The sequence below is a fragment of the Zonotrichia albicollis genome, chromosome 1 (genome assembly GCF_047830755.1).
Source record: "Zonotrichia albicollis isolate bZonAlb1 chromosome 1, bZonAlb1.hap1, whole genome shotgun sequence".
In the NCBI taxonomy this organism is placed as follows: domain Eukaryota; kingdom Metazoa; phylum Chordata; class Aves; order Passeriformes; family Passerellidae; genus Zonotrichia; species Zonotrichia albicollis.
Genome location: NC_133819.1, coordinates 107,765,575 through 107,780,161, shown reverse-complemented (window position 1 = coordinate 107,780,161; position 14,587 = coordinate 107,765,575). Strand labels below are relative to the sequence as shown.

The 14,587-nt window shown below is 46.8% G+C and overlaps 1 protein-coding gene across 3 annotated transcripts in view; it reads right to left on the bottom strand.

The window, feature by feature from the left end:
* The window catches only part of CABLES1 (Cdk5 and Abl enzyme substrate 1), a 70,838-nt gene extending 56,293 nt beyond the window's left edge, over positions 1–14,545 (bottom strand). For all 3 annotated transcript variants that reach the window (XM_074549539.1, XM_074549552.1, XM_074549546.1), the window contains exon 1: positions 13,887–14,545. In XM_074549539.1, the coding sequence (XP_074405640.1) occupies positions 13,887–14,404 (518 nt within the window). In that variant the 5' untranslated portion in view covers positions 14,405–14,545. The remainder of the gene's footprint in view (positions 1–13,886) is intronic.
* Positions 14,546–14,587: the final 42 nt, after the last annotated feature.

Sequence of the window (14,587 nt, the reverse complement as noted above, 5' to 3'; positions counted from 1 at the left end):
GATCCCACTTTGGATAAAAATGATTTTTTGTCACGGACTTCAGATTTAGTGTCCAGTATTCTCGCAGGCCACATTCAGCTTTCAGTATTACAAGAACTAATTGCACACATTCATTTACAAGAACATCTCAAATCTTTCACTCTAAGATTTTAAAATATACCAGCCTAGTAGTGCAAAGAAGCCACTTATAGCAATAAATTGTTCAATCCTGTAAAAACTCAACGCACTTCAGTATTCTTAACAAAGGTGCCAACTGCATGACTAATGATGCATTTCTGCAGAAACCTCAGCTGATGGGGCTCATGCCTAAACTACAAAACTACTAAATTTTACTATTTTAGGTAATGTCTTTATGAGTCAAAGGCAACAAGTTACCTGGAAAAGTAAGACTGAACATATTTGCAAGTGTTTGCAGGATCAGGCTCTATTTTTATACAGTCTTTTATCAATGACAAAAGCTAATTTAAAAAATTGCCTCATTCAAGAGATGGCACTAAATATAATACAAGGAAGATTTTCTTTATAACAGCCTTGAGGGTGTGCTAAAACACACAAAAATCTATCTTTTAAAAAGGATTAAGACATATTTAGATGGCACAGACATGAAACAGACCGAACAACTCCAGTACAGATACTAATCATGTGAAATGGATAACCTCATAATATCACACATCTCAGATCATCTGACTTGTGTGTCTGTCTGCATATTCAACATCACAGCCCCAAGCTGAAAAAACACAGACAGAGAAGAAAGAGATTCTTGTTTCCTGGTAAAGCTTCTTGCATTAAAGAACTGAATGCAGGGCAAAAGGCCCATTCGAAAATGTGTCACAAAACACTTCACCACAGACCTTGGAGCTTTGTTGTGAGAGGAGAAAGGGAAAAAAAAAAAGGATTTTGAACAATATTGACTAATGGGATTATGTATATACAACAGTTTCCCATTCACAACACCCTCCCAGGGAGCTGAACACAAGCTCAATTTTACCTGTGCCAGTAACAGTTACATCATTTTCTGACAGATATTAAGCCAACAGGGTACAGACCACAAAGCTGCTACCAAAAATACTTAATCTTCCAAGGAGGATATCAGACAGGCAATTAAAGTAACAGTAATCCTACCCCAAACATTAAGTTTCATCATCTGTAAATGCACATCTGCAAATGTCTCTGTCTTTGCTTTAAGTATAAGCCCATCAAACCCATGTAGAGTATTTTTGTAATTTAAGGCTTTCAAATTATATGTAATGTAATACCTGGGTAAGTACAACACAGAAAGTAGTATCCTGATGACAATGTAACAACACACCAATACGAGTTGCTCAGCATCCTTTTGAACTTGCTTGCATGCAAAATCTTTTCAGTACTCGTATTAGAGAGGAGTATAGAGAAATTGCCCTAGGAGTGAGTATTCCTTCCCTTCTTTTTAATATATGAACTAATTTTTCACCCAACTATAGCAAGCATACATAGTTTGAAGGTTTTTAAGAAAAACAAAGGGGAAAAAAATGGAGAAGAAATTTGGGAGTAGAACTGCTGCAGTTCTAGACAGGAAAAACTGTTTTAGAAACCAGAAAAACTTATTCGTGCACCTCACAAAGAATAAATACAGCTACAAATACAGAATAAATATCCTTGATTGTACTAATAAGAACAAATATAGTGTAGACACACAGCTATTGTTTGAAGAAAAGCACATCCAAAGCTTTCACAGTGACAGCTCCAGCCATGCTCTGTCAGCACTGCAGACTGCCAGGACAGTGTCAGCAAGGAAAAGGATGGTCAGGTACCCTGATGGTCACCACCATGAGCCTGTGGTGGAGCCTTACGGAGCAAGGAGGTGTCAGGAGGCTGCAGCAGTGGGGAGGGGAGCAGACAAGTTGTGTGCAGCCCCTGCTGAGGGTCCCCCACGGACGTGGCTGTGGGGCAGTGGGTAGCACTGCCGGCAGGGGTAGCTGGGATACTCGATCTGACAGCGGGAAACCACCTCCACAAATTCAACAAGTAAAATGAGGGATGCAAGTGCTAACAGAGCAGCACTCAGCAACCTGTGGCAGAGCAACAATGAGATCTGTGAAGATTTCCTTTCCTGGCAGGATCTGCTAACTGCTATTTGGAAAACAGGCGATTCGTATGCCTTTATTTTTCAGTTTCAAGCAGCAGGACCTCAATAATCTGTCCAGATACGGAACCAAAACCACACTTCTGTTGCTGTCTCTTCAACTGCCCAAGAACCCACAGAATTTTCTGTCCTTCCCAGTAGTCTCTGCAAAGGAAGAAGGTTGAACAAAGTGCCACTATACAAGGGCCATGGCCCCCAGAGCCGCAGGAAAAAAAAAACAGATTATGCAAAACTTGCACTGTTTTGCTTCTGTCACCCTTTGCCTCCTCAGACCTGAACAATAATGAGCTTGTCTAGCACAGAGGAAAGGGTGGAAAGGCTTTGTGCTTGGATGGGTCAGAACAGATAAACGCAGAGATGTGCTCGCCAAAGCCCACTTGCATCTGGCTGGGATAAGGAAGAAACACAAAGGTGCCTCTCACAAGGCTGAGAAGCTGCAGACAGTAGCACCAAGAGAAGACCACAACCCTCCCCCTCTGTGCCTTGGTGTGGTTCCCCCTGGCAAATCTCTAGAGAGATACAACATGAAGGCTCATTTGGTAGCTGCATACATAGAAGTCACAGGTAAAATGTTGCCTTATTGCTTCCACTGAAAGTGAAATCAGCTATACTTTGTATAAAATTTGGCTGTTTATTTTCTTTTGATTAAGAAAATGAGCCCACTCTTGCCAGACCACACAAACAGAAACCACTACTTCCTCAGTCACTGCATGTTCACATCTAAAAAAAGCCCTGGACAAGGGTAAAACCATGCTGGGTATGACATCAGACCACTACACTGCTCACAAACTGCCATCAGTGTGCAATGGCAGTTTTGAAATGTTGAAATTTTGGTTTTCCTGTTTCACCTTTTCCACTAAACAGACAGGAAATATGTCTGTTAATGTGAACAACTTAATAAAAAAATATAATATCAATTTTTTCAGAATCTACCACATTACAAAATTAAAATTTAGAGTCCACAACTGACCAGTAAAAAGAAAACAGTTCCCTCCCCACGTCACCAGGGATGTGAATCAAGTTTTCACTTCCATAACCCCTCATCTTGGAAAGTGGATATGAGGGTCAAGAGCCTCTCAAAAGACAGCTTCTTCTAACATATGAAAATGACACAAAAAAACCCAAAAAAAGCAAATAAAAAACCAGGCAAGACTGTGTTGAAATATTCCTGGGGAATCATACAAAACAAAGAACTGCAAGAACTGCAAGGTTAGTGCCAATTACACAAAAGACCGTGCCACCCTTGAGTGTTGCTATCACATTCATTTATCCAGTAAGATATTCAAGATATGCAATCGCTCCAAGGGTTGGAAATACTACCTCTGCACTCAAAATAGAAAAGACAGGTCTAATCCTGTTCTCATTTGTACCTGAGCAACCCTGTAATTACTGCAGAGGTTGGTCGTTTTCAGATGCCCTGATCCTTGCAAATAGGCAGTGGCTTACAAGCACTTTTTCACGCCAGCCTCTTTGCTCTCAGCCCATCCTCCTCAAGGGAGTGAATCCTAATCACAACCCACAGCCTTCTGCAGTGCCCTCCTGCACTAAACAGGTCTTGGGGCTTAGCACCAAGGAACATGGAGGAGTAATGGCATTTTGTGCAGCACTGAGCACAGCACCGGTACTGCACTGGGAAAAACATCCTCGCTCCTGCTGCAACACTACATCTTCCAGGAGAAGGAAGCCTGCAAGCTCACAAACACACTGCAAGAAAATACACATTTCCATTCACATCATCTATTCAACCTTCCCACAGAGCATGAAGGCAGCAACAGAAAACATCGCCTTGCAAGTGCCTGCTCAAGGGCGCTGGCAAATTCATAAAATTTGCAGTTTTTATTTTCAAACACATCTGCTCAAAGTTGCTCCCTGTTGCACCCTAGCACTGTCTTTGATTTGAATAGCCTAACATCAATAATGAAACTAACGAACAAACAAGAAACTAGTATTTCTAATAATCTCTTTAAAACAAACAGAAGTAAAAAGCCTGGGACAATGAAGTCTATTCCTTAAAACAAATGTGTGCAGTCACTTGCTACTTGTGAGGCTGCTCTCGAGTTCTGCAGTACCTGGAGTGCCTTCTAAAATAGGAGAATATTTTATCTTGAGGCAGCGCATGCACATGGAAAAATACGGATTTTCCAAATAAATCTCAAAGGTCACAATGGAGGTACTTGAGAGTGGCACTTTGTGTTCTGCTGTAAATAATTCTGCCTTTTTAAGCAACCACCTCTGAGCTGCCACTTCTTCTGGATTAGCTTATGCTAAAAGATGGGACTCTACAAAGCAGTGAACACCATCAATTAAAAATCAAACCCAGTTTTGCTTTAGGAAAACAGCCTCATAAAATTAAGGAGGTTCCACAATGCTGAAGACAGAGGCTTACGTGAACTTGTATTTTCAAAAATACAAACACAACCCTTTGTGTTTTAAAGGCCACACTTCCAAGTCTATTAATAGCAGATGGAGAGTTTTCCACACCTTTTTACATAACCTGATGCAGCACCTACATGACACACCTACCTAAGCCATTAAACTGCACTTTGCACTGTAGCACCTGAAAGCTGTTTTGCCTCTCTTCCTATTACCCAAAAAGACACCTCCATGTTTTCTAGTCAGAGATGGTATCATTCACTTAACTAAATTCAGGAAACTGCAGAGCGTGCTTGCAGCTACCAAACCTCCTCAACTGTGCCCACGTCCCAGATATCAAGATGGGTGTCTTCATTTTCAAGTAGCTGTCACCTAATGAGGACTTCACTCCCTGCTGTGCCCATCCACCACACCCCACGGACACGTGGGCAATACTTCTGTCACCCAGCATTTGCCTGGGTGGAGCCGATTGCAATCTTGACTGGAAAAGGAGGAAATTCATCTCCTTTTGTTTTGGTTCTGTAGGTAGTAACAGAGGTGCAGAAGCAACAGGAAAATAAAGTTTGACAAAACACAAGGAATAAAGCTGGTGAGTTAAAACCCCAAAAAGATATCTTCAAGACACAATTCAGACCACAGCTGACATCTAGCTTCTGCTTTATGCTCCACCCTTCACACAGGCTGAGTGCAGTGGGGTGGGGAGGGCAGGGGCCTAGAACATGTCCTTGTGAACAGGGAGCAATGAGAGCTTTATGAACTGCAGGTATAGGCTGCACCTGTGCATATGCAAATGTATGTAAATTATCCAAGCAGGCAAAGGGCGTTATGTGACATTCACCACCTGGCTCCCACTTTCTCCATCCCTACATGTGCCGGAGGTACAGCATGAAGCCAGACAACCCTGCAGCTGCCACAGTGGTCCTTCCTGAGTGCCAAAGGCATCCCATCTCCTTGGGGCACTGAGGCTCTGCTCTCCCCTCCTCCAGCACCATGCACCCAGGAAACTCAAATTCAGCAGCCCTCTTTCTGAAGCAGGCTGGTGAAGCTGGGCTGCTTGCACCCTTCTAAGGGCACAGCATGAGGCTGGGGGTAGAATCCACTTCTCTGCTAGCAGCTGCAGTGGGCAACAGACTGCTCCAGTGCTGTGAGTGATTTCTGTAAAAAGCAATGGTAATAACATCTGAGCCTTCAATCATGATGAAACTAAATCCATGCCACTCTGCCAGCATGTACACCTCCTGTGAAAAAGGGAGAGAACCCAGTTTGGGGTCTCTTGACTTCTTTCCCCTTTCTGGTACATGAACCTCTGCATCATGCAGCCGTGTTGGAGGGCTGGGACATCTCCCTGCACTCCCACCCATGGCAGATCTTCCAGAAACAATGATGCTGGAAATGCTAGAGCCTTCCATTTGATGGACATTTGTCCATTCAATCTCCTTAGTAACTCCTGGGAGTTACTAACCCTGTTAGCCACCTGCAGTGGCTCCTTCTTCATCTTGGAATGGGAAAAGAAATGATGCCCCACAGAAGGGAGAAGATAGAGAGAAAGCTCTCACCAGCCTTCCCACACTACAGAAGACACAAGCAGCAAGGACAGCAACAGTGCCTGTGGTTGGTACCTACTAAGGCTGCACCACCACCACATCCCAGTATCACTTCTCTGTCCCTTGCATACATAAAAAATCTGCAGGTATGACCTGCACAGTCACGGGTGAAGCCACACACAGCAGACAGCACATGGATGGCAGAAAAATACAGCTTAGTGCAAGCAGGCTGCTAACCCAGAGGCACTGATGAATTCTTGGTGCCCAAAATCCTACCCAAAACCCAGAGAAAGGGAAAAGCAAGCTCAAGAGCTTCATCCCTGTTTGTTTCATACAGCTCAGTTCCAGCTACATGGTGCAGAAAGAAGTCATAATGTCACCCTACAGATTTTTCCTGTTACACAATGAGGGGATTTTTTTTCCTTTGCAGGAAAATGTATGCTTCTTTTGAATGCCTTTACCTACAAATCGATGTGCCTATGTCTGATTTGCCTTGACAGCATGTAGATTCGAAAATTTAATCATATTTACCTTGGTAATATGATTATCTCTAGGAGCACCAAAATGCAATCCATTGTTGACTGAAAAATTATGATAAACTTCTCTAGCTTTCCATTTTTTTAATCCCACCAATACTATAGAGTCAAATCCCTGATATTGCAGAGATTTACTTACTAGGAAAACATCATACACTGGTGCTTGATTTAACTGAGCAGTTTTATATATAAGCAAACATACAGCCCAGGCTTTTCAGGTTCTCTTGTCAGAGAGGACATACCCTCCTCTGTCATCCAAGACAATGAGTGGAAAACATTTCAATTGTGGTGAGTGAATCTTTCCCCAAACCTCAATTTCACAAAATTGCTAGCCTGATCTGTAACAGCACAGGGGAAAACATCACTGCTTGCTAAGAACATGCAATTGTGCTTTATATTCACAGATGAGGTGAAAGGTTATTTTTTTTAAAAAACACTTTTTCTAGAAAAGAAGTAGTCTTTGCTTCACTACTCATTCACTTCTCAGTTTTCCACAACAGAAAACCCTCCTTAGATAAACACCCTGAAACACTGCTCCTAAAAGCAGTGCTGGCTTTGAAATACATAATGAGAACAGAAAATACATTTAGCATTGATGACAGGAAAGCAGTTGCCATGAACATAACACAGTAGCTCTTGTGAAGGAACCTCTCAGTTCCTTAAATATGTATCCCCCTAAATCTGCATATTGCACACTGAAAAGCAAATCACAAGAGTCCTGGAAATCTCCCACTGGCACATCACATTTTCTCCAACTACCATTAAATTTTCTTCATCTAAATGCCTGACCAGGCTCTCTACCCTACCTTTGGAGTAAAAAAATATCCCTCCCAAAACACAAAACAATCAACCCCCCCCCACACACACAGACAAAAAAACCTAAAAACAAAACAAAACAGAAAAAAAAAAATAACCACAAAACCCTGAAAACTTCTGAAAGCCCTTCCTATGAAAACAAATACCATTCCTTAAATTTCTCAGCATGCTATTTGCAAACGACAGGCCAGCAAGCAGATACTCTCCATATGCCAAATTATGTCATTTCCATTTTCTAGAAAGAATACTTCTCACAGCAAACTGGCAAGGGTTTTTTCAGTTGGGTTGTGAAAAGAGCCAGCTCTGTGTCCTGCTGCACCTGCTGCGTTGCTAAGTCTGGTATCTGGTGGCAGCCCCACAGCCATCCATAGCAATTCTGGGTACAGAAAAGAGTTTGTCATAAAGGCTGAGCACACCCTCAGAGGTACTGGCAAATGTTCAGGGGTGAATTCTGTGGATATTTGCATATAGATTTCTGTAGACACCAGCTTGTCCCATTTGCAAATAGAATCTGCTTTCCCACGCATCGTAAGGGACAAGCTGGTGCCTACAGAAGCTTCAGGGTATCCAAGTCCCTACATATAAACCAACTTCTGCATTTTTTGGTTAAATTATAAAGAGTAGTCTTCTCATTTGTGTAGTGGGGAACTTACACTACAAGAGTAGTACAGCTGAAATCAGAGGGGAAAAAATAAAAAGAAAAGAAACAAATCAAGATTTGGTTCTTCTCATCTTTACCTTCCATCATACTGCACTACTGAGTCTGCAGACAGCCCAGCTGATATCTACTTCTTCGAAACAAGGAAATCACAGAATTACTAGAGGATTGTTTTAGTTTTTTTCTTTATCAGAGAGCACACTTGGCAATCTCATATTTGTGTTTTAGGTGTTTTGAACTGCTCCAAGCTAAGCGGTATCTTCCACCAGAGAATTCTCAAAGTCATAATAATTGCAGACTAAAGCACACTTCATATTCAAAAGCTATCATCAAACTACGATCTGTCATTATCCTATTTATCTACCATGGAACTATGTTTTTGTCATGGTCTGGAGGGCTAGTGACTCACACAGCTGCTACCAATCTTCACCATTTCAAGGTGCTTTCAACACTACTAATGCGCAGACAACAGCTGCGTAGCAGGCTTCTAAGGCAAAGACCCAGTTTGGCTGCCTGCACAGGAGATTTGCTGGTAAAGAAAAGGGTGAAAAGAAAGATCAAGTAGTGGAAATGCACCCACCACATAAGCAAACCCACTGAAATTTGCTCCTTCTGCTCCCCTGACAGCTAATGAGGGGTCACTGCACACCAGCCAAGCACCAGTGTGGTATAAACACAGTACTTCCCGTGGCAGGGCTGGACCCAGAAAGCTTTGAATTGGCAGCCAGTGAGGGCAAACAGGACTCTTCATGTGTTACCAGCTCAGGTCTCCTCACAGGGGTTATTGTGCACCCACACAGGAATATCCCTCTCACCTGTCCAGCTCCAAGGCTGCCTCACTCTGAAACCTGCAGAGTCCTGAGGCTCTGGCAGACACAGCTGCTCCTCAGCCTCTGTCCCTCTGTGAAGCTCTCTAATTCCCTAGTACTCATGAACACCATGTTCTGTCCCACTGTTCTACTCTTCAGAATTGACAGCAAAGGGGTTCTTTTCCTTGTCTGATGAATATTAACCTTTTTTATCTGACAGAGATGCTCACCAAATAGTATAATAAGAGCCTAAAATATGCCAGAGCAAATTCCTGTGGGATTTGTTTTTAAAAGCTTGTGTACTAAGGGAACAGGGGTGCTGCATCTATGGTGTCCACCCACGTGTGTGCCATCCTATTCCAGTGACTTCTCAACCACGGGTCAGCTTCAGCTAACACCTGGAAGACCCCATTTCCACCAGATTCAAAGGAAGTAGCAGAGGGAGGCACAAACACCTCTGCCCTGAGCAAGGGAAATGGCTGACAGAGACCAGCAGTGGTGAAAGCCAGTCCCTGAAATGTGGGGCTGGCCATGCTCAGCACATGCACAGCCCAGAGAGCCCAGCAGCATCAGAGAGTGCCCCTGCACAGCCCAGAGAGCCCAGCAGCATCAGAGAGTGCCCCTGCCCAGCTCATGGTGAGCATGAGGATCCAGCTTCTCAGCGTGCTCGTGCTGAAGGACGTGCTCCTTCCAGGACTCATGGAGCTTGTACACTGTGTGCTACTACTGAAACAGCCCTTATTGCCTGAGCCTTAACCCTGCTGTTGAACATTCCCCCTTCAGGGAGGCACAGGAATTCAGCCTCCTGAAGTCACAGCTGAGGTCAACAAGCATGCCCTTCTTTAGAGCCAGCAGCTATCCACCGTGTACAAGGTCACACACCTACGAAAAGACTTTGTTTAGCATGTGCACTTCCCACTGACTTCTCAGACCATTAAATCACTGTTTTCATGCTATGCTTGTATACATAATTCTGAAATTCAGGCTGCCCAAAGGGCTTTAGGTTCAGTGAATAGCACAGTGTTCATCACACACTAAAGGGCTGATGTGTTTCCAGTGGCTCACAAGCCACCTCCTGATGCTGGGATGACCCCACAGGGTGGAGGGTGCCCCCAGCTCTTTGTTCTGCTCCCCTTTCAGGACTCTGCCTGTAAGACTCTTGTTTCTGAGAGACTCTTCTTTTGTCTCTTGCATGTCCAGTTTGGAGGCAACTTCTGCTGTGCACTGCCTGCCTGCCCAGGGCCATGCAGAACTGGATTCTGACCTCTCCGCCCTCCATCACAAACACTTAATGGCAGCATTCAGCATCCTGGGGGCTTCCTCCAGCACTAACAACCCACTGAAATTTGCAAACCAAATGCACCTATGTGCTTTCTAATAGGTAAAACTAAATTGAATTTTCACAAGCTTTACTAACTGTAAATTAATTTTAGAATTAATCAGGAAATGAGGTATATTGTAGATCAGTAAATTCTGAAGAAAAATCTATTTGGACCATGATAACCTCAGTGTCCTTCTGAGTGGACCCCTCCTCAGTGATTACTCAGCAGATACTCTCTCCTTGCTTCCCAGCACCTGCTGCTCCCAGAAGGAATTCTTCTGCCCACCTGCCTTCAAACCTGACATGGCGGTGGCACAGACAAATGAAACTGTAAGCAACGTTTGAACTCCAAATCCAATCACCAATTCGCTTCCTTAGCAAAACAGAAAAAAATCCAAAACCAAACAACAAAAAAAAGAGCATGTGCTTGTTTCTTACCACCTGTCCCACTGGAGAAGGAAACTTCACATATGGAAACAGCAATATTTTTCCCAAAGAAAACTATGGCAAGAAGAAATCTAGGCATGAACAAAACCAGGTACCTGGACCATCCTCTAATGCACAGGATGTGCAACTATTTTAAACCTCTGTTGCTGAAACCCGGCTTCGCAAAAGTCCTCACTAAATTCAGATAATTCTATTAAAATGAATTATAATTTCACATGAAAGAAATCCTGGCCCTAGCTTCTAATAAACTCATGTCCTTGTCCACCTATTCACCACAAATTGAAATAAACACCTGCAGGAAGACAGGAGCCTTTGGCACCAACCAGCCAACCTCTGAACAAGCCTATTTTTTGCCATTTACATATAATTACATACTAGCCTCCAAGCAGCTAGAAGCTCCATGTTCCTTTTTTTTTGTATTGTTTGTTTCTTGTGAACACACATAGAGCACAAACCCAAACCACATTAATGATAACCTTGTTAAATATAAACTAGTATGCAATTATACAAACTGCTAACACAAACAAAAAAGTCAGGGAACTCTGATTATACGTTCACAATGGTTTCTGAAAACCAAATAACAACATAAGGCAACCTGTCTTGCCTGATACTGTAACAGAAGAAGGTTTCATGTTATAACTTCTGTGTCTCAGCACACAGGACTTGTCTGTCAAACAACTCCTCAAATTCAATTTCAAGCTCACTCACTGCAAGGAGAGCAGAAGGGTGGGAGGAAAGGCAGCCAGTGCACACATGAACTACCAAAAAAATCTAATTTTCCTCCCTGCATCATCCTTCACATGAGCTAATGCCTGTCCCTAGGCAAGTGCTGTGACTTTCACCCCGTCACCCTGAGAAGGGCTGGCTGTGTGCTGGGGATTTGGCTCCTTCCTCTCCATTAAGAGAGCAGCAGAAGGGCTGCTGCAACCCTCTGTTCTTGGGCTTGTGCCAGCCCGGTGCATGCCTGTGATTTAACTTCTGTGCAGCACGGGTGAACCCAGCAACCAGAGCTCCTGCCACACCTTTTCATTAAGAACATGAGCTGCTAACGCTCTGTGCAAGCTCCGTGGTCTGCAGCTGCCTGTTCCCGGTGTTTAAAAATACACACTCTTCCCAGAACAGAAAGAGATCTATTGAAGGGAAATTATGTCCTGGACCGCACATGTGCAGCATCAGGACAGCCAGCAAAGGCAGGGGACACTACCCAGAGCTCTCCTGCACCAGTGCTACAATGCAGAGCCTCAAAATTGTCAGGGCAGTAATGCAAAGTCTTCACCACAACTGAATCCAGCTCTCAGGAAACCAAACAGTAGAAGACCAGCACCTTCCTTGCAGCCTTCATCACAAGAAATTATACAGCACAAATGACAGCCGCTATAGGACTGGAGGAGCATCCTGGAAAGGTTTCCTTAGGTGACTTCCCTGGCCATGGACTTGGGCTATCCATTCAGTTTGTTTGCATGCTAGCAGCACAGCTGAACTTGCAAGACTCTGGATTTCTAGGTTGTAAACAAGAACAGTAATTACCTTTCCCTCTTAAACTCCACTCTGTTCTCATGTAATAAAAAAAACAAACCAACCAAAAACCCCACATAGGTAGCTGTACAAGACCTTCAGAAAGTGGGGGAAAGAAGCAAAGGGACTAAATGACTGGAAGAGGAATAGCTCAGTGAAGTGATACCAGTGAGATCTAAGCATCCTTCCCAGAACCAAGCAGAGGATCAAAGCGTGCAAGAAACAAAAACCAAGGATGATCCCTGGGAATCAAGAAAATTAATACTGGAGTCCTGCCTCAATAATAAAAGCACTAAGTAAAAGGTCGAGAAGAACCCAGTCTCTTGAATGCTTAGTTCAAGAGTAGAAAAGCACTTCCCAAATCATGGTCTGTGGGTCACTTCTCCCCCACAAGGCTGTGGGCAGAATCACATCACAGAGTGAAATGCACGAGTGTGTGTGTGTGTGTGTGTGTGTGTGTGTGTGTGTGTGTGACACAGCTGTGCAGTTGATCCACGGAGCAATTAGAGGGTTGTCACTGCAGAAATTGTTTTGAGAGACACATGACTGGGAGAAGAAGGGTGGTAACTCACCAGCAGGCACGCTGCTTGGGAAGGTGGGGCTCCCACTAGCACAGCACCTGAAAAGGGGCTCAAAAAAGCCACCAATACAACCCAGATGGAAGGGGGGAGGGGGAAAAACAAACAACCAACAGTGGGGCATGCAGCTAAGATAACTTTCCCCTGGAATACTTCCAGTTTCTCCAAGCTGGTTGGTTCTGAAAGGGACTTTTCTACAGCGATCTATGCTCAATTACCCTTATAAACCCTTGCAATAACATGTGACTCAAAGTCTACCTATTTGTCCAAGGGAGAAACAAGGAGGGAGTGTGGCAAATGGGGAATGTGGGAGTGGCTGCCGATGTGGGCTTGGGGAGCACAGTCATTTCCTCCAGCTTCTTCCCCCCCTCCGTCTTTGATATCTGAGTATGTTGTTGAGGAAGTGAAGGAAGGTGATTCTGTATCCACAGGCATTCACATATTTTTACATGATTGCACCGACTTAGCCAGAAGTCTCAGCTTGAGAGCTGAAGCAGGTGAGGGTGTTCCTTAGGGAATTAAAAGGCAAAAGAGTACCCGGCGGCGAGAAACGACCCAGAGAACCAAAGTGCTTGGAGATAAAGAGCTTATTTAGGGTGGTAGCGAGACGCTGCTTGAACCATGCGCTCGCACCGTAATCCGCGATTTCCATGCAAAGATTTCCTTCCCCTTTGCGGGCTACCAGACCTGGCTACAGCTCACTTGACTCAGAGCCGGTTCCCAGCCTGCTGTCTATAGGACAGGCAGCACGGCGGGCTGAACCCGCCACCAGAGGGGAGCGCGGGGTGACAGCGGCTGTGCGGCGGGGCTGGGCTGGGCTGCGGCGGGCACGGCGCTGTGCGGCCGCTGAGCGGCAGGGAAACTTTCAGCCACTCGCGCCCAGGCAGGACCGACCGACGGACGGAAGGACGAGCTGCTGCCGCCCGGGAGGCTCGGGCACCTCGGCGGACCTGCCCCTGCACGCCCGCACATCCCTGCCCCTGCTGCTCCCCCGGGCGGACGGCAGCGGGGCCGGCCCCGCGGAGGGAGCTCCCGCCCCGCGGCTCTCGGGCCTCCCTCTCCCCACGGCTTCCCCCGGCCGTGCCCGCCCGTACCGAGCCCATCACCATCCTGCGCATCCCTCATCCCCGCATGCCGAGCATCCCTCATCCCCGCGGCGCTGCTTACCGGGAGCGCTGCAGCTCGAAGGCGGCGGCGGGGCCGGGCTGCCCCAGCTCCCCGCTGCCGCCGATGCTGCCCTGGGGGCTGGTGCGGCCGAAGGGCGCCGGCAGCACCCCCGCCGTGAAGGAGTTGAGGCGGCCGCGGCTCCCCGCCGCCGCGGCGCCCAGGAACACGGCGGGCGGCACCTGCACCGCGGCGAAGGCGTCCTCCTCCTCCTCCTCGTCTTCCTCCTCCTCCGGGGGCTCGGCGGGCGCCGCCGGGGGGCTGCCCAGCCGCGGCGGCGGCTGCGCCTGGCGGGGCCGGGCGGCGGGGCCGTCGCTGCCCGGCGGCGGGGGCCGCCCGTCGAGGGAGATGCTGGTGAGGAAGGAGAGCGCGGCCTGCCTGCGGCGGGGGTCGCTGCGCGCCGGCGGCAGCGGCTGCAGCGGCGGCGGCTGCGGCGCTTTCCTGGGGCAGGGCTCCGCCGGCGGCGGCAGGGGCCCGGCGGCGGGACTGCCAGGGCTGGCGGCGGTGGCGGCCGCCGCCATTGTCGGCCGGCTCCCCCTCCCCTTGGCGCTGGCCGGGCGCTGCCTCTCGCTGCCGGCCCGTCAGGCGGGCGGGCGGCGGGGCAGGGGCGCCGCGGGGTGCATGGGGGTGCCCAGGGGTGCGCTCCGCCCGGCCGCGCCGCGCTGCCCCGGGCCCCCGCCGCCCGCCCGCTCCGTATTTATAGG